General features: G+C 40.3%; 2 protein-coding genes across 4 annotated transcripts in view; one reads left to right on the top strand and one right to left on the bottom strand.

Annotated features, from left to right (window-relative positions):
• Positions 1-31: 31 nt before the first annotated feature.
• zgc:101858 (uncharacterized protein LOC449555 homolog) lies at positions 32-3,965 on the top strand. The gene is made up of 8 exons (XM_044198084.1): positions 32-171; positions 325-495; positions 1,116-1,294; positions 2,712-2,805; positions 2,905-2,974; positions 3,080-3,116; positions 3,330-3,393; positions 3,753-3,965. Exons 1-8 carry the CDS (start codon positions 148-150, stop codon positions 3,909-3,911), a joined length of 798 nt encoding a protein of 265 aa, XP_044054019.1. The 5' UTR covers positions 32-147; the 3' UTR covers positions 3,912-3,965.
• Positions 3,966-4,137: 172 nt separating this feature from the next.
• col27a1b (collagen, type XXVII, alpha 1b) overlaps positions 4,138-13,455 on the bottom strand; it is a 66,916-nt gene continuing 57,598 nt past the window's right edge. The window contains exons 46-61 of one of the 3 annotated variants that reach the window (XM_044198078.1): positions 13,358-13,411; positions 13,129-13,236; positions 12,935-13,042; positions 11,920-12,027; positions 11,770-11,823; positions 10,003-10,065; positions 9,783-9,836; positions 9,646-9,681; positions 9,092-9,109; positions 8,897-8,932; positions 7,886-7,912; positions 7,700-7,762; positions 7,319-7,490; positions 7,109-7,218; positions 6,145-6,363; positions 4,138-5,844 (exon numbers count right to left, since the gene is read on the bottom strand). In XM_044198078.1, coding sequence (XP_044054013.1) covers positions 5,698-5,844; positions 6,145-6,363; positions 7,109-7,218; positions 7,319-7,490; positions 7,700-7,762; positions 7,886-7,912; positions 8,897-8,932; positions 9,092-9,109; positions 9,646-9,681; positions 9,783-9,836; positions 10,003-10,065; positions 11,770-11,823; positions 11,920-12,027; positions 12,935-13,042; positions 13,129-13,236; positions 13,358-13,411 — 1,377 coding nt within the window. In that variant the 3' untranslated portion in view covers positions 4,138-5,697. Of the gene's footprint in view, positions 5,845-6,144; positions 6,364-7,108; positions 7,219-7,318; positions 7,491-7,699; positions 7,763-7,885; positions 7,913-8,896; positions 8,933-9,091; positions 9,110-9,645; positions 9,682-9,782; positions 9,837-10,002; positions 10,066-11,769; positions 11,824-11,919; positions 12,028-12,934; positions 13,043-13,128; positions 13,237-13,357; positions 13,412-13,455 lie in introns of those variants that run through there. The other 2 variants (XM_044198079.1, XM_044198080.1) reach the window with 2 other exon arrangements.

Below are 13,455 nucleotides of genomic sequence, written 5' to 3'. Positions count from 1 at the left end.
TGTGGTTGGAGGTGTGGAAAAGAGCAGTGTTGAAGTCGTATGTGAACTACAAATCAGCAAGTATCTGACGCGTCAAACTGCGTCATCACTAGTGGACGAAGCATGTAGCATTGGGTCTAGGACGTTTATGCAAACTCCAAAGAAACTATGGCCACAAGCGAAGCATTTAAAGTTTGTTTAACGTTACTTTCTTGCACGTTGTTTCCTTGTATTTTTATAATTGCTTTATTACTTCTCTAGTATGAACAAAATTACACTTTATTTATTGATGGTAAGGTACTGTGTGGACACCTGACAGACTCGACGTTTGTATGCGTATTTTAGGTGTCTTCGCTGAAGGGAAAAGTGACCCTGATAACGGGTGCCAGCTCGGGCATCGGGGCAGGCACGAGCGTCCTGTTCGCCAAACTCGGAGCCCTGCTGGCTCTTAACGGCCGCGACGTGGAGAACCTCAACAAAATAGCCAAACAGTGCACCGACTGTGGAGCTGCCGAGGTAACGCATACCGAGCTGGACACTGTGATAACGTTTAACTAGAGTACAGACTGTGCCAGAGTTTCGTTGAATGTAGTTCTCTGTGGACCAGGAGAAGTCTGAAAATGAAGAGAACGTTAGAAGATTCTAGACTTTTTTTTTTAATGTTTTTTGAATGGAGTTTGGCGTGACATCCAGTTGTATAAATACGTAAACTTATAATAACCAGAGACATTAAGTTGACAGGGAATATAAGTCCAAATGTTGCGTTAGTAGCCCTGTAATCGATGATATCAATAATGAGCCCTAATGCATTGTGGGATGAGCATTAAACATGTTTTTAAATATAGGCATATTTAGGAACACTGTCTGTACCTTAGGGAAACACTCATACATTTGTTTCATGTCAAATGGGCATATGCAGCATGAATGTAAATACATGTAGACTATATCAAGTGGCAATTTTTGACATACATGTTCATACATTTAAAGACATGCAAACCATCTTACTTTATCATCCAAACATTACTGCCTTTTAACAAAGTTATTTGTTCAGTATTGTGTGAGAGAGTTTTTGAAACCTGTGCAAAAATGCCTTTAAAGTCAGAACATAATGAAACATTGAGTGTCTCTGTGTTTAGCCGTTGCTTGTTCCCGGAGACCTTACTGATGAGGAGACGGTGAAGAAGACAGTGGAGCAAACTATCGCTCACTTCGGCCGGCTCGATGTCCTGGTTAACAGTGCTGGTATCCTGACCATGGGCAGCATCGAGACAACAGACCTGGCTCAGTATGACAAGGTCATGAACATCAATGTCAGGTAGGATTTGCCTGACATCATAACGCCATAGACACACATTAGTGCTGAGTCTAAAGTAGTACAGAGTGTAAAGCAGCTGTGATATACCAGATGAGATGGCTCTTAAATATAGAATTCAATTTGAAGTTGGCTAAAGTGATGTGTGGGTGGAAAATGTATCAAAAAAGACTTGGGATAGATAAATATGGTATATTTAAATTTTTTAGGAAAATAATGTCATTTTATTTTAATATTATTTGAACAAGAAACAACTAAATGTTTTGAGTGGCAACATAAATGGAGAGGTAATCTGATGGAAATGGAGAAAAGAGCATTTTATTAAAAAAAGGAGTAATATTTGCTGTTTTGTATGAATCTCGTTGTATGCAGAGTATGTGTACACATGCTTGACTAAGACTGTATTCACACCAAATCCGGCGTTGCGGCGAAAACGCCAGTCCTCCCGTTCATTTGAATGTGGGTAGTGCATTTAGGCTGCGGCGGTGGTGGCCGCAGGGGAAGCCAAAAAAAAAAAAAAGCAGTGACCATGCAGTAAAACACTGAAACAGAATCAACTTTTGGAGAAACGTAACCCGATGTCACGCTGCGGTGGCCAATCACGTAAGCCGGCGATCAGACCGGAAGATGCCCACTGGAAGAAGAACCTTCTTTACCATGTAGCATTCAGCTGTTTACCAAGCAACTGTGAAGATAGAGCAGAGACTGATCGCCGCCATGATGACCTTTCCAGAGCTGTACAACCCTGCCATGACGGGGAGTAGAAAGACGCTAATCGCCGTGCAGTCGCTTGCCGTTGTATCTCTCTTCAAGTTGGGATTTCAGGTTAGTATTTCTACTTGTGCTACAATCAGCGCACACATCACACAAATGGGCCTCGTAGTGACACTCCCACCCCGCCGCACCATCCTGCGCTAATCGCCGCATCGCCTGATTTGGTGTGAATGCAGCCTAGATATTTTAACACTGTATGGATACACTATACGTGTATGCGTGAATGTGTAGGGGCCAGACTGCAAGTGACTCATATAGACTGATTTTCAAAGGCATGGGGTCCATTTGAAGCAGAATTGGTAGTTTTGTAGCTGCAAACAAATGTGAACATCAATACAGGATTCCAGTTCAGAAGTGAAAATTACGTTGCGCTCACCCACAGATTTCACTTTAGAGGACATCAGGCCCCGCTCATAAATCCACAGGAACAATAAATCACCAGCCAACCAATCTAAGTGTGTATGTAGGTGTGATGCTGATGTTATCGTGCTGGTGAATCCCATCACAGATGTTCGGCTCTAGTTGTCCTTTACAGCCTCGAGAAGACACATCGCTAGTAGTACTTACCCAACTTGATATTTACTGTTCAAGTATATTTCTTGTAATTTTAGTTAGTATGTCCCTTAACCATTGTTTCTTATTCCAGGTCTGTATACCACCTGACTCAACTCTGTGTGCCCCACCTGATCAAGACCAAAGGCTCCATCGTCAATGTATCCAGTGTCAATGGACAGAGATCGGTGGGTATTAAGCAGCTGGCCACATATTTTCCGCTACATATCTTTGTTACTTTGTGTCTTTTAAAAATTGTGAAACACTGTTTTCTCTCGTTTCTCTAGTTCCCTGGTGTGCTGGCCTATTGCATGTCCAAGTCCGCCATTGATCAATTCACCAGTTGTATAGCACTTGGTGAGTGAGCCATTTTTCTCCTTCTACTGTATGTTCAGCATCGTAAAAGTTCACAATATAAATGACATGACTCTTCTTTTTTTTTTATTTTTTTTTTTTTTCCAGAACTGGCATGTAAGCAAGTCAGAGTGAACTCTGTCTGGTAAGTGTTTTAACGAAAAATGTATGCGTTTTTATGTGTTCAGTAATTGACCTCAATCATATTTTTCTGTCCATTCATATTTTGGATATAATTGGTTAACGTAGACTCTATGAATTTCTATTTTAAAAAGCATTCATATCAGCTGTTTCTGTTGGAAATGACCATTTGTGATGTACCATATTTCGTATCCCTGCTCCTGCTGCATCTCTTCAGCCCTGGTGTGATCATCACGGATGTCCACAAGAGAGCAGGACTAGACGAGGACCAGTATGCCCAGGTAACACATCATCAATACTGTAGGTTCTGCACACAAGTGTTAGACTCCATGTTTACGTCTGTCATATCCTGGCATCTGGTAGCACAGAAGACAAAAGTGTAAATGCCAGTCAGCAGTGCATCAAAGTAACCCTTTGAACCATGTATTGTATAGTAGCATTATATACAGTATTTTGGGGGCATCTCAACAATGTAACTGATCTTTTGTGTTCAATTCTGGCCTGGCATGTGTGCTGCAAGTCATCCCGGACTCCCCCTTCATCTTTATGTTTCTGTCTACCATTAAGTAAAGCAAACATACCAAAATATATATATATATATATATATTTATTTTAAGCAAATACATTTACCCCCCACCAGTTTCTGGCTAAATGTAAGCAGACCCATGCCCTCGGTCGACCAGGGGAGGTGGAGGAAGTGGCCCACAGCATCGCCTTCCTGGCGTCCGATGCTGCCAGCTTCATTACTGGAGTCAACCTGCCCATTGATGGGGGCCGCCATGCCATGTGCCCAAGATAAGATCGTGGATGTTAAGATACAGCAGTCTGCTAATATAGTGCTTTGAACCTCTAAGTCTGCCTGTGTTTTTGTATCAAATAAGGCTGCAGTTGAAAGAATCAGCCTATTGCCACTACAACTGATCAGTGGGGAAATGTTAGAAGAAAAAAAAAGAGGCATTACTTCAATGACACAATTTTTCTCAATGGGTATTAGCAGTCAGGATTTGACAGTTCCAGATGTGAAATGAAATGAAGGAAGCTAAAACGCACTTTTATTTTCTCACTTTGCTATGAAGTTGTCTTTGAAAAAACTTTGAAAGCTGCTTATCAACAAAGGTTTCAGACATTTATTGAATTACCTGTTGAGTCATTAGACTTCATTCACGCATCATAAAATGTCTGTACAGACCAAACACTGTAAGCTCATGTACCGTGGTAGTTTAGTGTTGTGTATTGTAAGAAATCCTCTGAGTTTATAGATTGGCGGGACCAACCATTATTGCTGCAACTTTGAGTGACAAATGCATGAACAGTTTAAAAAAAAGGAAAAAAAAAAGATAATGTCCTAAAATACAGCTGATTGTTTTGGACAGTTTAACAAAAAAAAAAAAACACATACAGACTGTAGAATCCTTAAAGCTCCAAATGACCAAAAATGTGATAAAACGTGATGTTGATGCCTGGTTTTGAACTGGAAAGCTAAACAGAATTTAAATAAAAATTAAATAGAATCCACTGTAGATAATAAAGGTTGCATAATTATAGACATTTACGAGATAAAAAAAAAAAAACTTAACTTATAGTGTCAGACTCAATATCAGAGAGTATTGAAAACGTTAAAATACTACCTTGAAAATATAATTTAATGAATTTGGCCTGCGTGTATATTTTACAATCTTCCCTTTTTCGTAAAGCACAGACATTGCTTTGCTGAGAGCTGACGAGAGTTTATCATAAGTGTCAACTGTTTCAGCACCAGGTGTCACCTCTGTCATCCCAGATTTTATCAGGTAACGGCTGTGAGATGAGAGGTGCAGTACGAGGTAGCATCTTGACACACTTTTCTCAGTTCTCACTGTGGAAAGCTTCGGTCCACTTTAAACATGGAACATACCACACAGCAGTTTCTTGTGTGAAGATCTCTGTATAAACATGGGGGCTCTCAGCACAGGACAGTTATTTGAGGCTCAAAAAGACTTACCTGGAGACAGTATGTCTGTGTGTCTGAGGCACACTGTATACCTGAATGAGTGTTTTGATGTTGATACTGTATATGCCTAAAGGCTGTGGAACAATAACTATTGCACTTTATATTACAATATACAGTACATATACATGTATAAATAATACTTAAAACATTAAAATAGGAATCATTGCAATAATTGCATTTGCAGATGTAACTGTTCCATATTTCTGTACAGATCTCTTTTGAAATATATTTTAGGTTTTTGCAAAATCGGGTATCAGACCGTGAAGAAAATATGATACAACATGGTCAGAGAGTTAACAGAATGAGACGTTCATATTACTTCCTTCCAAAAGGGGCCTTCAGGTCTTGTTTCACACAAACAAGTCTCTGAAAAAGAAGCTTATTGTTGTTTTCCATAGGCTGATTAGTGCTAAAAGTCTTATCTCTGCATTTTCAGTGGGCCTTCTTTCTTTGGTGCCCCCTCCTGTTTCTGCAGTCCAAGCATATTTTGTGGAGAGAAAATGGGGGGTCTGTTGTTCTGGAAACCACAGAAGCATTATTAGTCTCTCCCCACAGTCACTCCTTTCAGGAATATTCCCGGCCCCTCCACAAGGCCCTATAAGAAGCACACGGGTCCAACCTCGAGGTGATAGCGTGCGCCAGGTTCTGTGGTCGGTAGGTTGTACAGATCCACTATGGGGAGTAAGTTTGGGTCCTGGGTCTGGAAGATGAAGTGGGCCTGACGCCAACGGCCATCTTTAATCTGAAAGTAAAGGTTGCATTATGTCACGTGATGTGATGAAGTGGAAGACAAAATAACATCACAGGGTCAGTTCTCTCTAGGGCTGGACTTTGTTTACAGGAGCTCCACAGGGTAATGGTGCCCTGTGGGGTGCTATCGATCTTCTCGTCTAACTCTCAGCAAGAAAGCATATCAGTGCATTTCCCAAAATGTTTTAACCATTGCTTTAAGGATGTATACATTTTGGACCAGGGTTGAGTTCTGCATACTTTCACATAAAAGTTCTACTTTGAATCCATGCCAGAAAGTAACCGTGCATACCCAGCAGTCGTCTCTTGGTATGAGCGGCTCCAGGAGGTCGCCTGCCTGAATCTTCTCCCCTGTCCAGGCCTTGAAGCTCACCGCCCTCCGTGAAGGTTGCAGGGAGGGTCCTGCTGCCCACACAGGTGTGTTAAGGCAGTGGATGGTGATGTGCTGCACTGCCTCACTGCTCAAAAGGTGGACGAAGTTCATCTGGATACGACCCACTCCTATCTCCAACTGTAAAGCAAACGTTTGATAAATTTGAGTAGATGAAGAATTTATCATTTAGAGTATAGGCCTGTTTTAATGACAGTTTCTGTTTCTTCACAAACATTCCTGATGTAAACATTAATTATTTGACTTAGTTGTTGGCAAGTAATAGAAGAACTTGAGCACAATCAATTTGGGAGTTGATAACAGATTCCAGTTCTGTTATTAATTAGAATGAGTTACATCTGCATCAGAGTGTGCCTTTAAGTATGATTGTCTGCCCCCTTTTTTCATTTACAGTTTATGCAGGCATTGAGTCTGTATTTGTGCATGTGTGTGCTGTGATGTTTTGTTGCAATATCTTATGGCCGAAGTATAACTTCAGCACAAAGGGATTAAAGGAGAATTTGATATTCTATAGGTTTACTTGGCCGACTGAGCGTGCCTTTAATGGTGACTAAATGGGAATCCTTAAGATTCATTGCGAGAATTATCCATTATCAAAAAAGAGCTACAGTTTATAGTATAGAGCCAGAAAATGAACAGCTGTGCACCTTAATTTATTACATGAACAACATTTGACTCTTAAGCTTCTCTACCTTTTGAGAAAGAGAACATTCTTTAAATGTTCATAAGGAATTTGATATTCATCCACTGTCTGCATAATAAGCTCCCGAAGTGATCTTGTCTGCATCTAAGTTATATGAGTTTGCATTTTACTGGCTGTTTGGTCTTGCTGAAGCAAATGGCTAAATACAGATGTGAGCCAAACCTTGGATACTGTGATCGGTTTCAGGCAAGTCTGTCCTCCACCAGTGAAGTTGCACGTCACCTCAATAGTGTCAGCAGCGCAGCCGAGGTTTGGGTCGATCCAGTAAGTTCCTGTCAAAGAGTAGCAGCAGAGGAAGAGACGGCTCTTAATTAATAAGAACAGAATGAATATGTGCACAGAACTGACGAAGCGGTTTAAATATCTCCTCACCATCGTACATCCTCTGTTCACAGTTGTAGAGGTCTCGGCAGATTCGTGCAGGGTTGTCACGGGTTCCAAGCGGGTTCTTAAGACTCTGGATCAGAGTGCTGAGATGCTGCAAGGTCTTGAAGATGTCTGTACTCTGGTCTAACATGGGCAGGTCCATGCTCTGATAATTCTGCTTTGGACAGAAATATTGGCATACTTTTTTAAAAATGTAATTTCTATAAAATTGTAATCCTTTATTACATCAGATAACTTTTTTTGACTGACTTTAGTTGGATCTCTAACTTTTTCAAGTTTATATAGACTCATTCAGATTAATAATAACCATTAGGACCCCAACAATCGACAGCGATTCCTTGCAATGAGCATAGTTTCAAAACTAACCTCTGACCTCAGTGCAGCATGGGAATCGATGACTGGAAAGGCAGCACCAAGAGCCTCATTTCTCTACCAAAGAAGACAGCAAGGCAATAAGGTAACCACAGCCATGGTCATTTTTACTTTTCAGTTTGTACTTTAACGTCATCATTCATAGAACCTCGAACTGACAACAAAGAGAAACATACTTACAAGTGAGAGGGCAGAACTGGGAAGACCCTAAAAACCAAAGAGAGAGACCTGTGTTATATGCACCATGTATATTGACACACTCAGCGTATGTGTGTTCAGAAAGCAGTTCTGTAGTTCCTAATCTCCACTGTTGGTGGTGGGTTCTGTCATTCTCACGCAATATGCAGATATGCACAGAAACAATCATGAATGCACAGGGAATGAGGCATGTGAAATGCAGAAAAGAAGAGCTGCTGGCTAACAGTGGAAAACAAGCACGTCTAGAATTAGTTTGAGCATATCAAGTGTGTTGTTTAGCTAGGGTGTAGATGCACAAATGATTTTTTCTTCGTCAAATTATTTTCTAGCAGACTAGATGCTGCACCCACAGAGTCTACTATTTTATGTAACTTTGGGATCTGATTTATGAAAACACACTTAGTGTGACCACCTCAGGTGTCATCAAATCCACCATTTTCAGGATTAACACCAACTGGGGGGGAAACTGCCAATGGTGTAACATAATCTCACTTGTGTTCAATGCAGATGAGCTCATTCTAATAATTATGTTTGACAAGTTTCTTGATCAAGTAACAGTATCTTGACACTAGTGGAATTATATGACTTATGTCTAAATACTGTTACTTGTTTCAAGAAACTTCTTAAAATGCAAAAAAAAAAAAAAAATGATTTGGAAGCAAGTGCAATTTTTCAAGAGGAAAAGATCTTTTGACACTGCTGTATGCATTGCATTTTGCATTGCATTTTGCATTACTATATTTTGACTCTTACAAAGACACAGTAAAGTAAAAAAAAAGTCTGTTCGCACTATAAGAAGACTGCAAACCAATCAGTATGCTCCAGTCTGTCCTTGATCTGAGAAGTATCTAATTCAGCTGCACATTTCTGGAAAATGTGTGAAGAACCCCTTTTAACCAATTCGCCCAATTCTCATTGGTGTTCTTTTTCACTTGTTTTGACGCTCAGATCTAGACTGAATTACATGAAATGATGATATGTAAGAAAACTTACTGGTGGTCCAGGTGGTCCACGAGGGCCAGGAGAGCCCTGAAAAAAATTGCATCACCACATTAGCCTCCAAATTATTTAGTCTGGCCTTTATAGAAGAAGATGATAAAGTAGTTCATTCATTTCTTCTAATACTGAGCAGACCACAGGCCTGTGCAAAGAATGATGATTAAGCTACAGAAGTGAATAATTACTCACCCTTGGTCCTTGCAACCCCTGTTGGAGATGAAAGAAAAATAAATCAATATTCACAAGTAGACAATCCCACAATAAGAGAATGAGTTTGAGAGCAGACCAGATATTATTCCATCATGTGCAGTGTAACGCACTCTTTGTGCTACCAGTTCAATAGACAGTCTTTCTCTACTGGATGTTGAATTGCTCTCTTGCTTCTTTTGCAAGCCTACACTCAGAAATCTTATTTCTTCACAGCAAATCCAATTTTCACGCAGCAAACCCATACATGAATGTTGGCGTTTTAGGAGTGAATTGTGAATTATGACTGTGTATGAGCACTCAACAAACCCCTTAAAAAGCTTGAGATGAGCATGCAGCCAATATTTATCACCCTGACAGGAATTCCACAGCAGCTAAGTGTCACTGTGAGTGTAACAACAAACAGAGGAGCACAATAGGAAATGAAAAGTGCTGAGGGCAAAGGAGGCTGAGTGGTGTGCTGTCTCCATACTAAGTATCCTATTCTGTGCTCACAGTACAGACAGAAAAGGATTCATCAAAACAGCGACACGCACCGTCTCCCCCCGACTTCCTTTGTCACCCTGGGGTCCCTGATGGAGAGAAAGGAGACAGAGGATCACTCCATCACTGACAAAAAGCAGAGAGAAGTCACATAAAGCTTGGCAGATAGGGTGAGATATGAGGTACATACAGGATGACCGCTGGGGCCAATGATGCCAATGGGGCCCAAAGCTCCCTCCATACCCTGGAAAGCGGAGACATGTTAGTGACTGAGGACACATATGATGGAGCAGCTGATGGAGCATCGCTTATTTTTCATTGGGAAGTGTGCAGTTGGTGAGAGTTCACTGCATTGGCACTGGCTCAAATACTGCACTGAGTTAGCAAACAGCCATTAATCTTCATCTTACCATCAAACCACGTGGTCCTTTCGGTCCCTGTATCCCTGCTGAGCCAAAGTCTCCTGGGGGTCCCTAGAAAGACAAATATTTATTTTTTGTGGATAAGTTATGGTAAGTTAAAGGTTAAACCAGAATTAAGTAATTAATTACCTTTGTTGACCTACTGGCAACAAGTAGTACTTGTTACATTGAAAAATTTCTCTGCGATCCACCTCGTCAATGCTTAAGCAGCTGAAATGTAATAAGCTGCAGTTCTTTTAATGGCCTTTAGGTGGTGGCTCTAAGAAAACTCACTCCAATTTCCAAACTACATGGTAATTACACACAGTCTGTACTATATGCTAATACAAATTGTCACAGTATACTATTTTTAGAGTTTGTACACAGAATCTCAAAAGTCTTTTTCCATTTTGTACTAAAAGTAAACAGTACAATACTTCGATGGACGTCAGTCAAAATACAACTTTGGACTGCCAAATAAACTTCATCAAGAATCAGCACGTTCCCCCAAAGTTTAAATACATTAGTTGTTTGTTTTTTGAGGTGTTTCTGTAGTTATCGTACTGTACACCATTTGCAATTTGTTTTAATTGATTGCAACTGTGAGTAGGAGCTCCATTTCCTGTGTGCGTTGCATTTTAGGACAACAGTGTTGATGAAAAGCACACTCAAAAATAAAAGTGGATTTAGTGTGTATATATTGTATTGTATGTATAAAAAATTTTTTTGAGTATCCTTCAATTTGTCACTTTTCGTGTGAACACTGTGCATATTCAAAACTTGCTCATAAGTAGCAGGTAGTTTGGAATTTGTTTGTTCAAAATTTCTGTTGATCAACTCTTTAAATTATTGACTAATCATTTCAACACTACACAAGACCTCTTAATAACTAATGTCACTTGGCTTAATGTGTGTCTGTGGCGATTTTAACAAATGACACTCTTCATTAAAGAGATATTAAAGTTTGTTTTACTGACAGCAGTTACTTGCAGCAGTGTTTTTGCTAAATTTATTATAATAGTACCATAACAAAAAAAAAAGCTTAAGTCTGATTAATATAATAATTCTGAGGAAGTGGAAACTACTGTAAATGGCTTAACCTCTCCTCTTATTTAGAATAAGGTCAATATTGTTGCCATTACGTAATTACAGCCATTCAACATCACTCCAGTGACTTGTGATGTTTAACACTTTGTTTCAGAGCCTTTATTTCTGCACTTTTATCTGATGACTTTAATTCTCCTTACCTTACTTGTGAGTTAGAACAATTACTATACACGATGCTGAACACTAACACAAAGCACATCTGCTTCACACTCCTGTTCAATTCCCGCAGTAGGAAAATATCCAACATAACTCTCAGGGTTTTAAATTAAAGAGTGAGACTCTAGTAAAGCCTGTTCTGTTTCTTCAGCTGGCAATAATCTATAGTGCAGCAGTGCTGTAAGTAAAGAAGACTTATGTTGTAGCAGATGTCATCCTGGGGCATGTTACAGTAATACCTAATAGCTTTCATACCAATTTTTACTGAAGACAATATAAAGTAATGTACCGCCAGACAATTTTAGATGTTCAAACTTCACAAAAGTACTTCAACCAAAAGGTGAGTTAAACCCAGAAATTACTTTTTGGGTCATTTTACTGTCTTAGAGCAATATCACAAGTCTGGTTTAAGAGTTAAGAACTCTGTTCAGACTGGATAACTAAAACTTTACAGGTTTGATTGACCTGAGGTCATCATTTTGGTTGTGAATAGAGCTTGACGGGAGCGCATACCTTTGGTCCAAACAGACCCAACACCCCTGGAAATCCTTGTTCACCACTGTCCCCCTAATAAACAGAGAAGAAGAGAAAGTATGATAATCTTCATCACTGAACAAGCAAAGAAGTTGTCATTTAAAGGAATTTTGACAGATCAGTGCTCACTGGTTGCCCTTTAGGTCCGGGGTCTCCTTGTTTTCCTGGCAATCCCATCCCGCCAATTGAGCCTCTTTTTCCTGATGCACCAGTTTGGCCTGGAAGACCCCTCTCACCCTGGAGAACACACACAAACACACGCAAACACATGCACATTGTCCTCACATTCCACCCAGTAACCTTTGAACAGACACCAAGACAAACCAGTAGAAGCAGCTAGTGCAGCGACAAGCTCGTGATCCCTCACTGGCTTCCCACCAATGGACACTACTAATTACATTTAGTGGGGCACCTAACCAAGTAGGAAGCGTCACTGCCAAGAACTGAACCTGGATCTCAACAGGGCTGGGCTGGTGCCTTTTCCCCTACATCACTATGGTGCCCCTTAAAATCAGTTTTGGGAGGTTTCATTATCACAAGATGCAGTAGAACCAAACTACAGTTTACCTCATATCAAACTGTCCAAATTCAACAAATGTTTGCACTTATATCACCAATATATTACCAAAACAGAATACAGAATACTTAATTCCCTAACCATGGGCAGTGATGTGAAAATGACTTAATACTACAGGTCTAAGAAATAAAGCCTCTCCGTGTTTCTCACAGTCACACTTATGTACATTTTATGAAATATTGACAAGGCAATGCAAACTCATGTGTGTGCCAACTCATCAATATTTGTAACACTAACTTCCCAAAAGGACTGCAGTGAGTATGAGGTCTTTTGAGAAATGTTGTAAAGACTTTGTGCAGAGTTTGGCCTTTGAGATCAGAAAGCACTCCAAATATTAATGCAGCAATTTGGTGCCAAGCAAGGCAACCCTGGCATATTAAAGCTGAGTTGGCACTTTCCACTTGATATTGGCAATAAAATTGCCTGCATTGTGATCTATAAAAACACTTGTGCCATAACTTAACATTAAGTTCTTTGTGAATAAGTTCAAAGTTTTGCCCTCTTAGCTCAAGCAACTAAAACGAAGAACAAACTGTACACAACAAATTGTCCACCCATTATTCTCACCTTTGGTCCAAAGGAGCCTTGACTTCCGGGAAGCCCTGTCACTCCAGTTTTACCCTGCTGCCCAGGTTTGCCAGGTAAGCCCACTTCTCCATCTTCTCCTTGCTCCCCCTAAATACAGAAGATAGTTAGTGAACAATAATCGGAGCTGGTTTTCTTTTCATTAATTCGAGGTACACCACTGACAGTGTCCTCACCTTGACTCCTTTACTTCCATCTTTACCAGGCAGTCCATCCATGCCAGGCGGGCCCTCAAGTCCCTCCCTGCCCACAACTCCCCGTGGGCCAGGAGGACCCTCTAAACCCTTAGAAAAGACAAACAGAAATGTTTATCTCAAAGCTTACATTGGTTTTAAATAGTAACATGTAGCTCAGCTGTGAGTTATGTCTGATTATATAGTAAGACAAGAAGTGCATCCAACTCACTGGTGGTCCTTTGGTCCCAGATGCGCCTCTCGCCCCTGATTTTCCTTTCTGACCCTGGAGCATAAAGAGTTCATGTTCCACAGTTCTGACATGGTTGC

This window comes from Siniperca chuatsi, linkage group LG5, assembly GCF_020085105.1.
Source record: "Siniperca chuatsi isolate FFG_IHB_CAS linkage group LG5, ASM2008510v1, whole genome shotgun sequence".
NCBI classification, from domain to species: domain Eukaryota; kingdom Metazoa; phylum Chordata; class Actinopteri; order Centrarchiformes; family Sinipercidae; genus Siniperca; species Siniperca chuatsi.
Note: the sequence above shows the minus strand (reverse complement) of the source record. Positions and strands in the feature narration are given on the sequence as shown.